The sequence below is a fragment of the Lathyrus oleraceus genome, chromosome 2, assembly GCF_024323335.1.
Source record: "Lathyrus oleraceus cultivar Zhongwan6 chromosome 2, CAAS_Psat_ZW6_1.0, whole genome shotgun sequence".
Taxonomy (NCBI): domain Eukaryota; kingdom Viridiplantae; phylum Streptophyta; class Magnoliopsida; order Fabales; family Fabaceae; genus Lathyrus; species Lathyrus oleraceus.
This window is the reverse complement of record NC_066580.1, coordinates 120,262,279-120,275,587: the sequence shown is the minus strand read 5'-3', so window position 1 is coordinate 120,275,587 and position 13,309 is coordinate 120,262,279. Positions and strand designations below refer to the sequence as shown.

The window sequence follows — 13,309 nt, the reverse complement described above, 5'->3', positions numbered from 1 at the left end:
GCTAGATGTACAATTATTATTATTAGAAGCAAGGGAAATTAAGCCATAGACACTTGAAGTTGTCAATTGAATGCTCTGCAACTTCTATGTGTTCTTCCTTATAATCATTTGGTAATTGCATGTTGATGAAAAATATGATTTTTGTCCAAAAAAAATGATTTCATCAGTTAGTTGTTGGCTCAAGATTTCAACTGCTAAATGATTCTATAACTTGCAGCATAAAATAGACCAATTGCAAACCACACTGAAAAGTTAAAGACCATTGCATCTTTACTAGTTAAGCAACAGAAACAAGATGCATCCAGTAGTTATTATTAACATATGCTACTCCATGGATTAAAGTTCCATAGAACCGAAACCCGAAATTACAACGAAACAGACAAAGATGGCTCTCTGACCAAAACATATTTACAAACACTCGAGCTTATTACATGATTCGAGTCAGCTTGAGTGTTGTTCCAGGGATTTTTTCCGTCATCTAACAATAGACTAATAACCCCCCTGTATGTAAGCATTCAAGCGGTCAAGCTCTTGACGATGCTCGCCAACGACAGCACGAACGACGTCTCCGATGGACACCATGCCGAGCATTTCTTTGTCGCTTATGACAGGGATGTGTCTGATCCTGTTATCTGGAAGAAGAAAAAAAAGTGGAAAAGAGATTTATTTGGACTTATGAAAACAACTTATCACATGTCTATAGCTGTTTCCGAATAGGTTATGGCTTACATGAAAACAGTTTGACTTAACTTTCTCTTTGGTTGTTTTAATAGGTCATACATAAGTACTTATCCGATAAGTGCTTATGCTATAAGTGTTCAATTAAGATATTTATCCAAACAGGACCTTAAGAAACATGCTACAAACTTATATGATAGTGTTTAATGTTTCAATCCAAAGGACCAAAAAGCATATAAATACCTGTCATCAGCTGCATTGCTCGAAGAACTTTGGTATCAGGGGTAACTGTGATAAGTTTGTTCTGCAGCCAACACGTAACAACGTTAGATACCATGAATGGCGAAACCGACAATTCGCTGCGACATTTCCCAACACAATAGTCAATAAGTACAATGGTCATATTCATACCTCTTCAGTCATAATATCACCAACCTTGGTGGACTTGGATGACCTTCCCTGCACGATGATCTTCCTAAGGTAATCTGGATAAATACACGACAAAAAAGAAGCGCATGAACAATCTTTTCTTTGCTCAAAAGAAAACACCAATATCTTGTAAATATAAAGAAATTGTCCATTAGACAACAAATAACAATTCCGAACGAAAGAAGTGTGTGGACAGTGGATACCTCTTTCTGTTATAATTCCAGCAATTGATTTCTCCTCGCCTGGTTTCACGACCACCAAAGCTCCGACGTTGTTTTGTGTCATCTGCAACGGGCGTGATTTTAGTGAGCTTTATCAATTTCATGTTAACACTTATAAAAAGAAATAATTCCAATTAAATGCATTACCGATTTCACAGCTTCATAGACAGTGTCGTCCGTGGTGCACCAAAGCCAGGAACCATCTGCGCCTTTACCTTTGCCTTGCAAGATGTCTGAAATTGTAGTGCTCTCAAAACCATGCTCCTCAATACGGGCAGGTGTAACGGACTCAAACCGCGAAAAGGCAGCTGGCTGCAACAGAGGATTCACCATGCGGACTCGTTGCAAAACAGCATTTTTTATGACGTTCCCGTTCGACAAAAATGATCGCAATGCTCCTTGCATTTTAGCTGTCTAATAAGCAAATAGCACCTCTTAGAATTTTAAGTCTATTATGCACATAAGTCTTTCCTCCTTCACACAGAAAAATATTGTACTAAGGAAAACATGGATTTACCTCAAACCTAAGAAATCATTTGATTCATACATTCAAAAAGTTAAAAAAGAACAAATCAAACTTCATGTATGAAACAAGCATCATAACCCGAAAAATATCCAAAATTAGAAAAAGAAACATATGCAGAAGATCCAGAATCCAATCAATCCCAAAATCATCACAAAAATTTACATCACAGATTCAACTTCTCTTTCTATTTTCTTTGATTTTAACCCAAATGAACAAATGGACCCCAGAAACCAAATCAATAAAAAAAAATAGTCCTTCACAACACATCACATCCCCACATACATCAGCATCAACACAAAACAATTAAATCCATGACAAAAACCTTCATTTAATATCAAAATCCATACTTTCTAACTCTATAAATTAAATCCAAACAAGGGTATCATGCAGTGGACCTATATACTTATTATCACCCCAAAAGTACATATCAACCTGATTTCACAGTCAAAATTTTCTGGATCAGAGCTCAAAAACAAGTCAAGATCTTAACTTTATAAACCATTCAGATTCAAATTCAAGGGTGTATACAGATGATGATATGAAACAGAAATGGTGAATGAAAGAACAATAACTATAGCTATGGAAAATGAATAGATAAAGGGAAAATGAATACCAGAGAGTGAGTGAGTGAGAGAAGGTTTCGGGTAGATGGTTGAGGTGAGGAGGCGTATGGACAAGACAGGAACACTTGACTTGTTCCTCAAATTTCACAAAAAAAAATGTGAGAGGTGGTGAGTGGGCCTTTTCTAGAGTTTTGGATCATGACATTATCCAAACTATCATTATTATATTTTGTTTATTATTGCAACTTGTAAGTAGGTAATTCATTGATAATGAAAGCTTCATTATCTTATTTTTTGTTACTATCACTATATAAATATTCTCAATTTTTATTTCAAGTTAGGGAATCTTCATCTTTCTTTAATAAACCTTATATCTTAGTATGTCTTGTATGTTGTTAGGATGACACTATTATTTTATTATGAATTTCTATTTTTATTTTTACAAATTAATTAAGACACACAAAGAGAAAAAAAAGATAGAAAGGAAATAATCTAAAAAATGTATTATTATTAGTAGTAGTAGCGGTAAAATAATTAAATAATGAATATTTTTGTATGTATGTGCTTAAGTTTTGTTTGGACGGATGAAATTGAGTGATATGAGATGTAAGATAATTAAATTTTATTGTTTGAAGGAGTAGTTAAAATTGGATGGAGTAGAATGAAGTGATATCAATTATGTTGTGTTAAAGAGTCTCATATTAAAAATGACTTGGGGACAAACATCACCTTACAAGTCGGTTTAGTAGGATGAGTTAGACTTAACCCATATATTCTAAGATGGTATCAAAGTCATTTATTGAGGACTTCTCCCACTTATAAGGTCGAATATTTCCTCTAGCTTAACATATATCAAAATTATATATTATCCAATGTGAGACTCTTAACACACTTTCTCATGACAAATATTATTAGGTTATATGTGTAGATATAAATTGTATATGACCCATTAGTGGAAACTTGGTAGTAAGTGGTCCAACAAAACTTAAACGAGTATATGATATCATCATATGAATTTTATCTTAAAAATTGTGGTTGGACCTAACTTAACCTTACAAAATCGACTTTTAAGATGAGGAATGCCCTGAATTATAAACATGTATTTGAGACTATATCCTTTTCAATGTGAGATTTTTTAACAATCCTCGCCATGCCTAGGACTAGGCATGTGGTGCATAGATATAAATGGAATGTGGCCCGATAGTGCAAAAACTCTGTTGTAAGTGGCACAACCTATCTTGGATATACTCGAATGTCGTCTTAAAATGTATGGGTTGGTCATAACTCATCCATACAAAACTAACATGTAAGATAAGGATTGTCTCTACTAATAAACACACATTCATATCATATATTATCTGATATGTTACTCTTAACACACATCCTTACGCCCAACATTATTGGATTATTTCGTGGATATAAATGGTAGGTGGTCCGATAGAAAAAACTTGATAGCAAGTGGTCTAACAGATCTTAAATGAGACCATATTACCATGTTAGAAATAGAGTTTGGTCTAACTCATTCCTAGAAAAATGACTTGTAATATGCACATTTCTCAAGATTTATAAATATTACACGAGTCATATCTTTAAGAAATACGGGACTAAATCCACCCCTTTCAAACCCAACATAATAAAGGTGTTAGAGGCTGCAATGAAGACAAGGCAAATGCAGTAATTAGGTGACTAGAGACATATCACAATGAAGGCAAAACTTCTAACACACTCCATCACACTTAAGTTTCAATGCACTCTGGAGCGTGGGCGATGTAGGAAGCCTAACAACAGATCTAGTATAGACTATAATACCATATTAAGTTTTGGATTGGACCTAACCCAACCATACAAATTTTTCTTTTAATATGAGAATTGTCTCCACTCATAAACATATGTTCAGAACATATAATATCTGATTTTAAACATTTTAACACACCCACTTGTAACACCCTAAATCCCGAAACTCAAAATAAAGCGAAGGTGTCATACGGTGAACTGACTTGGGGTGTTTTGCTTTTTATCGCAATGTCGCGGATAGCAAGAGTCGCCACCGACTTTTCTTTTATCCAATAAGGAAAGGTGGAAAAGAACAGGAAAGACCTCAATAGATTTTGGGTTCGGGAGGTACATTATACAAAGGGAAGGTGTTAGCACCCTTTGTATCCATGGTTATCCATGGGCTCTTAATTGCTGGATCACTTATATTTATGTCTGAAAAGTGTTCGTGAATTGTTTAAAAAATGTTTCGAAAAGAGAGTTTAACTTTGTAATGATTCTCGTATGAATGTATACAAAGTATTTATCTCGTTTGATTTTGAAAACGGTTTAGAAAAATGTAACTTGGTAATGATTCTAGTATGAATGTATACCAAGTGGTGATTTTCTAGGATTTGCAAAGTGTGAGGGGTGGGAAATGTTATAGGTTATGATCCAGCAATTGAGAGTTATACCTTCCTAAGGTCGTTATGGGCATTTCCTATCCTTATGAGGGTAAAACTGTCCTTACTATTGAGAAGTAAGTAGTTTTATCCTTTGGATGTAAAAGGGTCATTGTAGGGTCATCGATAGGTCATTGAAGGCAACAGTTGTAAGGATACCTTAGCATTCGAATGGACGATCATCATTTAACCATAGGCTACACCGAAGGGTCATCGAGGGACAAAATCGTATTTCGAAGGCAACATCCGAGGAACCATGATTTATTTTATGATGATTTAACCGAAGGGTCTTTGCTAAGTGTATCCCCACATTCGCGGGACATGACCGTGGTACCGTAATATCGTAAGGCAAAAGAGAGGTCCAAGATCACATATTTAGAGGCCGTATTTTACAATCGATTAGGTAATTAGGATGAATCTCCACATTAAAATTAATACATTAAAATTAATACATTAAAATTAATTAGGTAATTTAGGGTGAAACTCCACAAGGGTATCCCACAAATAAAGTGGAAGACCTAGACAACAATCTTTTCCTGGGAAAGGTGAACCTTTACAAAATTCAGCAAACGGGTTAGAGTACCAAGTCAGGATGCAATCAAGGATTGCACCGCAAAAGAAACCAGAACAGCAGTAGGGTCAGATAAACAATGCATGGCTATGATAAAAACATGACAGGTTAGCAAAGGACAGAACAGAAAAATCAGCGACTGTCCCGGTCGCCGCTGCCTCGCCTAGCGAAGGCTTAGCGAATACTCGTTGCATGCTCGCTTAGCGATGTGCTAGCGAGCGGCTGCGGATTCTAGTTTTGATAACAGCATAATGTCAGCAAGCTTCACACCTTATAGCATCCATTACAGAGATTATGTGATTAGACATTTAGATGTTCATGCATACTTAAATTCATATGTGAAATTCTAGTTATCAGACTTTGGATGTCACACTGGTTGTTATGACATCCAATTCTGCACAGACAGGGATTATGCAGAACTTAACAGTAAGTGCAGTAAATAACACAAGTAATTGTTCACCCAGTTCAGTCCAACATGACCTACATCTGGGGGCTACCAAGTCAGGGAGGAAATCCACTATTAGTAGTATCAATTCAAAGCTAAACTCACCCGTTTACAACTTATCACTTAATCCCTACCCAATGCAATTTCAATCTTAACCTAAGATCAGAGTTCCTACTCACTCCCCCTCAATCACCTCAGTGATATTAAAGACACTTTGAAGTCACACTTCAAACACAACTCTTGATTATGCTTCACAGCTTAAATCAAGATACACAGCACTCACGCTTAAAAGCTTTGAGTGACACAACACTTACAACTCAATGAACACCCTATACCAAAGCTATCATCTACTTGATAATGGCTTGGCTTACAAGATACGTCTAATACTAGACTCACAAAAATACAGCAGTGAAGTATGATGGACACACAAAATTTTCACGCCTCAAAATCCCCGAAACTGAATGAAGGAACGTCTTCCTTTTTATATTGCAGCACCTGGGCTTTTGCACCTGTATTCTCCTGAATTTAAGGTCACTCAAGTTCCCATAAATTCAACATTTAGGTTACTAACAAATAGGCTATTTGTTAGGTTCATTGAATGTAGCTTGGTTGTTGATTTCCTGGATTTTCTCTCAGCTGTTGAATCCCTGAAGAATAGCCTGAGAAAAAGCTGAAACAGAAAACTGAACAACCTACAATTTAGCATATGCTGTCAGGCATGAATGTCACGACATTCAGCTTGACATCAAGGTCCATATGCTGAGTCTGTTTTTCCAGAAAACAGACTGTACAATTTTGCTGACCTGTACATGATCAAAATGTCCATACTACAGTAACAACTTACATTAATAAATGTCAAAGTGTCCAACTTAACATTTACACATTTGGCCTTAAGTTAGTTCTGTTATTCTCTTGAAGAACAAACTAAGTTACATGCTGAAGTATAACAGAACACCACTCTGTCTAATCTTCTGCAGCTGCTTTCAATGATGAATGTCATAACATCCAGTTTGACATTCAGTCAGTAGGCCTTATGCCAGGTCTGGTTCTTCCTTGATAACCAGACTGCAAGTAAATACTAAGTTCTAACAGAACTCCTGCTGTTCTATTCCTTAGTATCTGTTAACAGGTATGAGTGTCACAACATCCAGTTTGACATTCAATAAATCATGTGTTAGCTAGTCCTGCAGTAACTACAATGTAGTCACACATACATGTTATGACATCAGTCAAGACATTAGTGTTTTACCATATAATGCAGCCAATTAAACACCTACAATATGTAAAACTTAAGATAGTTTCATAAATTCAATCATGATACCATGTGCAAATTAAGAACATAAGGTAGTAATAGCAATGCCAACCTGTTTGTAATCGAATTGTAACCTTGAATTGGCCGATCGGATCGAATTGAGTGGAAGTGACCTTGCTGCCGCCGGCTTTCCTTCAGGGTTTCCTTTAAGGTTACTCGGAATTCTCAGGGTTAGCCTCCAGGGTTTGCCGTCTGTGAGCGCTAGGGTTTGCTTGCTAGGGTTCTCCTTTCGTCCTTTTTCGTCCTCCTCTTTTCTGACTGGAGTTGTGGTATTTATAATGCCTTTTTTTCATGACCTAATGGGCTCAGAATGAAGCCCGAAAATTCTGATGTCTGCCAGCTTCGCTAGGCGAGCGTGTAGCGAACGTTCGCTAGGCGAGCGTGCAACGAACGTTCGCTAGGCGAGGGATTTGCTCGCCTAGCGAGCAGGCCAGTTTGGGCCATTTTCTGGATTGGGCCACTCGTGAGCTGGGCCTTTGTTCCTTTAAGGTCAGTGTCATAAAAATGAGTCGGAGTGCCCTGAAGAATGTCTTGAAATATTAATGGGCAAATTTTGGGGTATGACAGCTGCCCCTGTTCAATATTCTTGAACCGAGAGAGTCAGAATGGTATGTACGCCATTCGTGGTCTGGAGGTGGAAGATTATTGAACACTTAGGATGCCCCAAAAATTTGCACTTGTCAATTAGTTAGTCTTGATGGAGATGGGTTTAAAGATGCCATCTAGGAAGTTTGATAATGAGAGCTTCAGAGTACGTCGTACGTTAGAAGATATCTGAAGTCATGGGTGTCACTGGGTCATACGCTAGACCGTATAGTGAGTCATTCATTAGGCCGTCGACTTCACTGGGGAGTTAGAATGGGTCATACGCCGCTGGGGATAACAGATCAGAATGGATCATACGCTAGATCGTATCTGAGTTGCAGAATGGGCCGTCTGTTAGGCTGTATCTGACGAAAAGTAGTCGTACGCTAGACTACACCTCGGGATGTACCGTACGCTAGGTAGTATCTGAGGAATGAAGATCCGAATGGGTCGTACGCTAGACCGTATTGTTGGAGGAGTAATATGTTGTGCCGAATCAAAATGAGATAAGAATCCGAATGAGTCATACACTGCTGGGGATAAAGGATCAGAATGGATCGTACGCTAGATCGTATCTGAGTTGCGGAACGAGCCGTCCGTTAGGCTGTATCGTTACTGGGGGTGAAGGATCAGAATGGATCGTATGCTAGATCGTATCTGAGTTGTAGACTGAGCCGTCCGTTAGGCTGTACCTGATGATGAAAGGGGGTAGTCATACGCCAGACTACACTTCAGAATGTACCGTACGCTAGGTAGCATTTGAGGCCTTGAAGGTCCAAATGGGTCGTATGCTAGACCGTATTGGAGTTGTTGAAGGTCGGAATGGATCGTACGTTAGATCGCATCTGAGTTGAAAGAGTCATATGTTGAGCTGACTCAGAATGAACCGTACGCTAGGCTATATCTGATAGTATTTGTATATGTTGTATTTGCAATAAATGTCCGGGATGGGCTTATAGATGCCATCGTTAGGAGGATGTCAGAATGAATGTTGACATGGAGTATATCTGAAAGATGTAGTTGAATCCTGAACGTAATTGATGAGGATGTCCGTCTGAATGGACCTTTGTTTTGACTGTATCAGGGGAATAATTAACCTGAAAAATAAAGTTAGCTTCATGCCATGTCATGATGCATTAGATGTTTTATGCTTTCGAAAATACCTGCGAACGATGTATGCATGCGTATGCTGTGAAATGATGTAATGAATGAATTATGCATCTGAAAAGTTCTTCCAGAGGACTCTACTGGGGAAAACAAATCTCAATCTTCTGGTTGGGAGATACTGGTATCGATGACCCTTTCTTAGCCGGGGATGCTTGATTTCTGTCTGATGGTAGAAATGTTCAACAGAAGCCCGGCTGGGGGTGGAAGAGATGACCCATTTGTCTAGTAATGCCACTCTCTTCTGGGAATGACTGGCTTTGCTGGGGAATAGGATTAGCAACGGATTCATTGGAAAGCATGATTAGACCTTCTCCTCGATCCTGAAGCCTAGTAGTAATCGCTATTTCTATTTTATGCATGCATTTTTGGTAAACATCGATCATATCCAAATGCATATATTAATTCGAATTAAATCAATGGACGTTTATGCAAACAAAACAGAGAAAGTAAAACAAGAGCATTTTTTTTTTGAAACTAAAATTATATTGATTTCGAAAGAGGGCCTATAAACAGGCAATTTGTGTACAAGGAGACAAAAATCCTAGTAAGAGGAAATTGTCAAGAAAACAAAGAGAAAGCTATGCCGAAAACGTCCTATTGACTTTAATTCCACTACTGCCATTATGTCTTCAAGCCTCTCATCTCCTGCTGTCGGATAGAAGTGATTAGCTTGTTCAGTCCTTTGAACTTGGATGAAGCTGTCTGAGAACGGGACATAGTCATACGCTTTAATCCCTAATTTTTGCCTGGACCGCCTTTTCAGGTTTTCAATCCACCAGGATACCCCTTTTTGCCCAAGCCGCCTTTTCAGGTTTTCGACTTGCCGGGTGCACATTTTTTATGTTTATCCCTAATTTTTGCCCGAACCTTTTTAGTTCGCCGGGATGCCCTTACTTTTGCCTAGGTACGTCGACCTAGCAGGTCTCTTTTATGCGTAGTATTTTTTGACTATGTCTGCGTTCACGGGATGCGGGAAGTCTTCGCCGTCCATTGTAGCTAGTATCATGGCTCCACCAGAGAATACCTTCTTAACTACAAACGGCCCTTCGTACGTGGGAATCCATTTGCCTCTGGGATCACCTTGTGGTAGAGTGATGCGCTTTACCACCAAGTCGCCAATTCGATACACCTGTCTCTTGACTCTTTTGTTAAATGCCTGGGTCATGCGCTTCTGATATATCTGTCCATGACAAACAGTCGCAAGTCTCTTCTCATCAATCAAGTTTATCTGATCGAGTCGAGTCTGAATCCATTCCTCTTCGTCTAAGCCCGCCTCTTTCATGATTCTTAGAGAGGGAATCTGAACTTCCACTGGTAAAACGGCTTCCATTCCGTAGACTAAAGAGAAAGGAGTTGCTCCAGTCGAAGTGCGTACTGAAGTGCGATAACCGTGAAGAGCAAACGGTAACATCTCATGCCAGTCTTTGTACGTCACCGTCATCTTTTGTATGATCTTTTTGATATTCTTATTAGCAGCCTCCACGGCACCGTTCATCTTTGGCCGGTACGGAGAAGAGTTATGGTGCTTTACGTTGAACTGCGTGCAGAGTTCAGTAATCATTTTGTTGTTCAAATTAGTACCATTGTTGGTGATAATCCTTTCAGGGATACCATACCGACAAATAAGACTATTCTTGATGAACCGTGCCACCACATTCTTGGTGACAGAAGCAAATGAGGCGGCCTCTACCCACTTTGTAAAGTAATCAATAGCGACAAGGATGAAGCGATGTCCATTAGAAGCAGTAGGTTTAATCTCCCCAATCATATCAATGCCCCACATTGCAAAGGGCCAAGGTGCGGTCAACACGTTCAATGGAGCAGGAGGTACATGTACTTTATCCGCATATATCTGGCACTTGTGACAGGTTCTGGAGTGATGGTGGCAATCAGCTTCCATGGTAGACCAATAATACCCTGATCTCAGAATCTTCTTGGCCATCGTATGTCCACTAGAATGAGTCCCAAAAATACCGTCGTGCATATCTCCCATAATCTTTTCTGCTTCCTTTTTATCCACACAGCGAAGCAAAGTCGAATCGTGGTTACGTTTGTATAATACTCCATTACTCAAAAAGAATTTAGCAGAGAACTTCCTCAGGAACTTTCTATCATTGATAGATGCCCCCTCAGGGTACTCCTGAGTTTCTAAATATCTTGTTACTTCGTGGAACCAAGGTTTCTCTTCCACTTCATCAGTATTAAGCTCATAACAATGTGCTGGTTCATCCAATCGCTCAATGGTGATCATGGGAGCTTCATTGTCCCATCTGACTCTGAACATAGATGACATGGTAGCCAATGCGTCTGCCAACTGATTCTCTTCTCGTGGGATATGTTCGAATGTAATCTCTCCAAAGTATGGGATTAGTGACAACACCTTCTCTCGATAAGGGATGAGATTCGGATGTTTAGTGTCCCATTCTCCTTTGATCTGACTGATTACTAATGCTGAGTCTCCGTACACACTCAAAAACTTGATCCTTAGGTCTATGGCAGCTCTGAGTCCCAAAATACAGGCTTCATACTCAGCCATATTATTGGTACAATCAAAACATAGTCTAGCAGTGAAAGGCGTATGGCAACCCCTGGGAGAAATAATTACGACACCAACACCGTTGCCCAACGCATTAGAAGATCCATCGAAACCCATAGTCCATCGGGATCCCGGTGCGGGTCCTTCATCCGGTCCATGTTCTTCGTGATTGGTAACAAACATGACATCTTCATCTGGAAACTCAAAATTCATAGATTGGTAATCATCCACCGCTTGATGAGCCAAATGATCAGCTAGCACGCTTCCTTTGATTGCTTTCTGAGTAGTATACTGGATGTCATACTCTGTTAAGATCATCTGCCATCTTGCTATTCTTCCGGAGAGAGCGGGTTTCTCAAATATGTATTTGATAGGATCCATCTTAGAAATCAATAAAGTGGTGTGATTCAACATATACTGTCTCAGTCGGCGAGCAGCCCAGGCCAAAGCACAACAAGTTTTCTCGAGCAGTGAGTATCTTGTTTCACAGTCGGTAAACTTTTTGCTAAGGTAGTATATGGCATGCTCTTTTCGACCAGACTCGTCATGTTGTCCCAACACGCACCCCATTGAATTTTCTAACACGGTTAAATACATGATTAGAGGTCTTCCTTCAACTGGTGGCATCAGAATTGGAGGTTCTTGAAGATACTTCTTGATTTTGTCAAAAGCTTCTTGACATTCCTCATTCCATATCATCTCTTGATTTTTCCTCAGTAGCTCTAAGAGGGGTTTGCAGGTGGCGGTCAAATGGGAGATAAATCGGGCAATGTAATTCAAGCGTCCCAAGAAACCTCTGACTTCTTTATCTGTACTGGGAACTGGCATTTCTTGAATAGCTCTCACCTTGGCCGGGTCAACCTCAATCCCTTTACCACTGACAATAAAGCCCAGGAGTTTGTCGGACCTTACCCCAAAGGTGCATTTGTTCGGGTTCAACCTCAACTTGTATTTCTTCAACCTCTCGAACAGTTTGTATAAATGATCGAGATGTTCCTCCTCAGTATGAGATCTGGCTATCATGTCATCCACATATACTTCTATTTCATGATGGATCATATCATGGAACAAAACCACCATAGCACGCTGGTACGTTGCCCCTGCATTCTTTAAACCAAATGGCATTACTTTATAACAGAACGTGCCCCATTGCGTCACAAACGTAGTTTTCTCCATGTCCTCAGGCGCCATCTTAATCTGGTTGTAACCTGAGAATCCATCCATGAATGAGAACACCTTGTGTTGAGCGGTGTTATCTACCAGAACATCAATGTGCGGGAGTGGAAAGTTATCCTTGTGACTCGCTTTATTTAGGTCTCGGTAATCTACACACATTCGCACCTTACCATCCTTCTTTGGCACTGGTACCACATTAGCAACCCATTGAGGATAAGAAGTAACAGCCAGAAAACCTGCATCAAATTGTTTCATCACCTCGGCTTTGATTTTCTCAGACATTTCAGGACGCATGCGACGAACCTTTTGCTTAACAGGACGACATTCTTCCCTCGTTGGCAGTCGATGCACTACTATATCGGTATCCAGTCCTGGCATGTCTTCATAAGACCAAGCAAAAATCTCTACATAGTCATGCAACATCTGAATCAACCTTCTCTTGACACTGTTTTCCAAGCCTGCTCCTATTTTGACTTCTTTCTTGTTTACTTCAGTACCCAGATTTACAGTCTCAACTGACTCCTCGTGTGGCTGTATAGTCCTTTCTTCCTGCAGTAACAGTCTGGCAAGTTCTCCAGGTACTTCACAATCTTCCTCACTTCCATCCTCGGCTTGGTAGATCAGATTTTCAAAGTCATAATGAACAGTAGTAGAACTATTGTCAA

The 13,309-nt window shown here is 39.4% G+C and overlaps 1 protein-coding gene across 2 annotated transcripts; it reads right to left on the bottom strand.

Moving 5' to 3' along the window:
- Positions 1–245: 245 nt before the first annotated feature.
- On the bottom strand, positions 246–2,637 carry LOC127118412 (CBS domain-containing protein CBSX3, mitochondrial). Of its 2 annotated transcripts, none has more exons than XM_051048607.1 (6): positions 2,468–2,637; positions 1,476–1,742; positions 1,311–1,392; positions 1,090–1,163; positions 922–982; positions 246–632 (listed from the first exon to the last, which is right to left on the bottom strand). In XM_051048607.1, exons 2-6 carry the CDS (start codon positions 1,731–1,733, stop codon positions 490–492), a joined length of 618 nt encoding a protein of 205 aa, XP_050904564.1. In that variant the 5' UTR covers positions 1,734–1,742; positions 2,468–2,637; the 3' UTR covers positions 246–489. The 2 variants fall into 2 exon arrangements, with proteins under 2 accessions (XP_050904564.1, XP_050904566.1); XM_051048609.1 differs by having other exon boundaries at positions 1,476–1,738; positions 2,468–2,623.
- Between the last annotated feature and the right edge of the window lie 10,672 nt (positions 2,638–13,309).

Bases quoted from the DNA above. Each gene is read 5' to 3' on its own strand.
- LOC127118412 (XM_051048607.1), bottom strand. From the start codon at position 1,733: ATGCAAGGAGCATTGCGATCATTTTTGTCGAACGGGAACGTCATAAAA. The intron at 1,393-1,475 runs GTAATGCATTTA...CGCCCGTTGCAG, and splicing joins TCTATGAAGCTGTGAAATCG to ATGACACAAAACAACGTCGG. The intron at 983-1,089 runs GTATGAATATGA...TGTTGGCTGCAG, and splicing joins GTGATATTATGACTGAAGAG to AACAAACTTATCACAGTTAC.